Source organism: Aplysia californica, unplaced genomic scaffold (assembly GCF_000002075.1).
Source record: "Aplysia californica isolate F4 #8 unplaced genomic scaffold, AplCal3.0 scaffold00228, whole genome shotgun sequence".
Taxonomy (NCBI): domain Eukaryota; kingdom Metazoa; phylum Mollusca; class Gastropoda; order Aplysiida; family Aplysiidae; genus Aplysia; species Aplysia californica.
In genome coordinates this window covers 98,379-100,060 of record NW_004797498.1, presented here as the reverse complement: position 1 = coordinate 100,060, position 1,682 = coordinate 98,379, and the positions used below count along the sequence as shown (strand labels likewise).

Here is a 1,682-nt window from a genome sequence, read left to right as displayed (position 1 = left end):
CTCTCTCTCTCTCCTTTTCTTTTTCTGTCTCCATATTCTCTCTCTCTCTCTCTCTCTCTCTCTCTCTCTCTCTCTCTCTCTCTCTCGCTCCAAATTCTCTCTCCATATTATCTCCCCTTCTCTCTACATTCTCGCTCTTCCTATTTTTCTCTCCTTCTCCCCCGTTCCCTCTCTCTTCCTCATCTCTCCCACTCTCTCTTTCCACCTTCTGCTCCCGTCACCTTCCCCTACTCTTTTTTCACCTCTTTCTCCAACGTCCTCAACACCATCCCTTCACCGGTAGTTATGTGTGAGTATAAGCGTAATATGTAAGCGTCAGCGCAATGTGTGTCTCTTTATGTGAGTGTGATTTGGAGTGCAGAAGTAAAATGACAATGAAAAAGGGAACAGCGTTCTATTCGTTTGATAAGACAAGAAAGTTCAAGGAATTGAAGAAGATAATATGCTGTACAGCAGATTTCCACGCCAAGATTTGCCACTAGACCCAGCTGAGTATCAACTCAGTTCACGGTTCTGTAAAGCTTTAACTATGAATGAGAAGAATCCACATCGTCTCTTTTCATGCAAAAAAGAACACAACAAAAACAATCAACCAACCAACCAACCAACCAACCAACCGACCAACTAACCAACCAACCAACCAACCAACCAATTAACTAACAAACAAACAAATCAACCGCCCCACCAACGAAACAACCAATCAACCAACCAACCAACCAACCAAACAAACAGTTTAGTTTTAGTTTTAGTAGAGGTTTTACGGCGCTCGCAACGCAACTTCATACGGTCATATGAGCGCCAAGTAGTAGATGTCAACAGAGAAGTTACAAGGAATCAGACTTACTCTGCTCACCTCTCTAGCTTCAACAGCACAAAAGTTTGCTTCGACTATCAAGGCACCCCGGAAATAGTGGGCCATGAGAGTGTTACAAACACACAAAAGAAGTAGATGAAAATGACAATAGTAAGGATTAGGAAAGAAAAAGCAGCAGTTCCCTGTTGTAGACCAGGCACAGTTTTGAGCATGACATTGATGAATCAGCCCATTTACAATTCTACTGTGCATGAACGAGAAATGCCCCCCCCTTGGGATTGGCCTAAAGACACTTCAGTCAGTGGCCCCACCCCAGGGAATATAAACAAACAAACAAACAAACAAACAAACAAACAAACAAACAAACAAACAAATAACATACTATCTGGCTATAGAAAGCAAGGTTTTCCGCCCGTCTCTGAGACGTCTGAGTGGCACGCCATAGTTTTCGGAACATCCCTGGCATGTGACGTAGTGACGGCATCATGTCCAGTGCCATGCGCACTTCCGCGGACACCAGCATGTTCAGGTTCCGGTCAAACGAAAACAGCAAATCGTCGTCCATCTCGGGCTTTGTTCTCTCCCCCAGCACCTAAAGAGGGACAGTTGAAAATTTTGAAAGTTTGATTTGTCTTGTTTTGTTGTTGTTGTTTAAAAAAAAAGAAAAACAGGCACACACTTTTCTTTTACACCGACTGGATGGCATTGGATATCCTCTAGAAATAAAATGCAAGGAGCAGGTGAACAAACATTAATCGAATCTATGGTTTTACTCCTAACTTCAAAACACATAAAATGACAATTAAAACAAAACTAAAAAGAAAAAAGAAAACCCACAAAATACACACACACACACACACACACACAC

General features: G+C 42.3%; 1 protein-coding gene across 1 annotated transcript in view; it reads right to left on the bottom strand.

Annotated features, from left to right (window-relative positions):
* Window positions 1-1,112: 1,112 nt before the first annotated feature.
* The window catches only part of LOC106011963, a gene marked incomplete in the record, with an annotated part of 9,021 nt that continues 8,451 nt past the window's right edge, over window positions 1,113-1,682 (bottom strand). Inside the window, 1 exon segment of the mRNA XM_013083371.2 lies at window positions 1,113-1,406. Coding sequence (XP_012938825.1) covers window positions 1,113-1,406 — 294 coding nt within the window.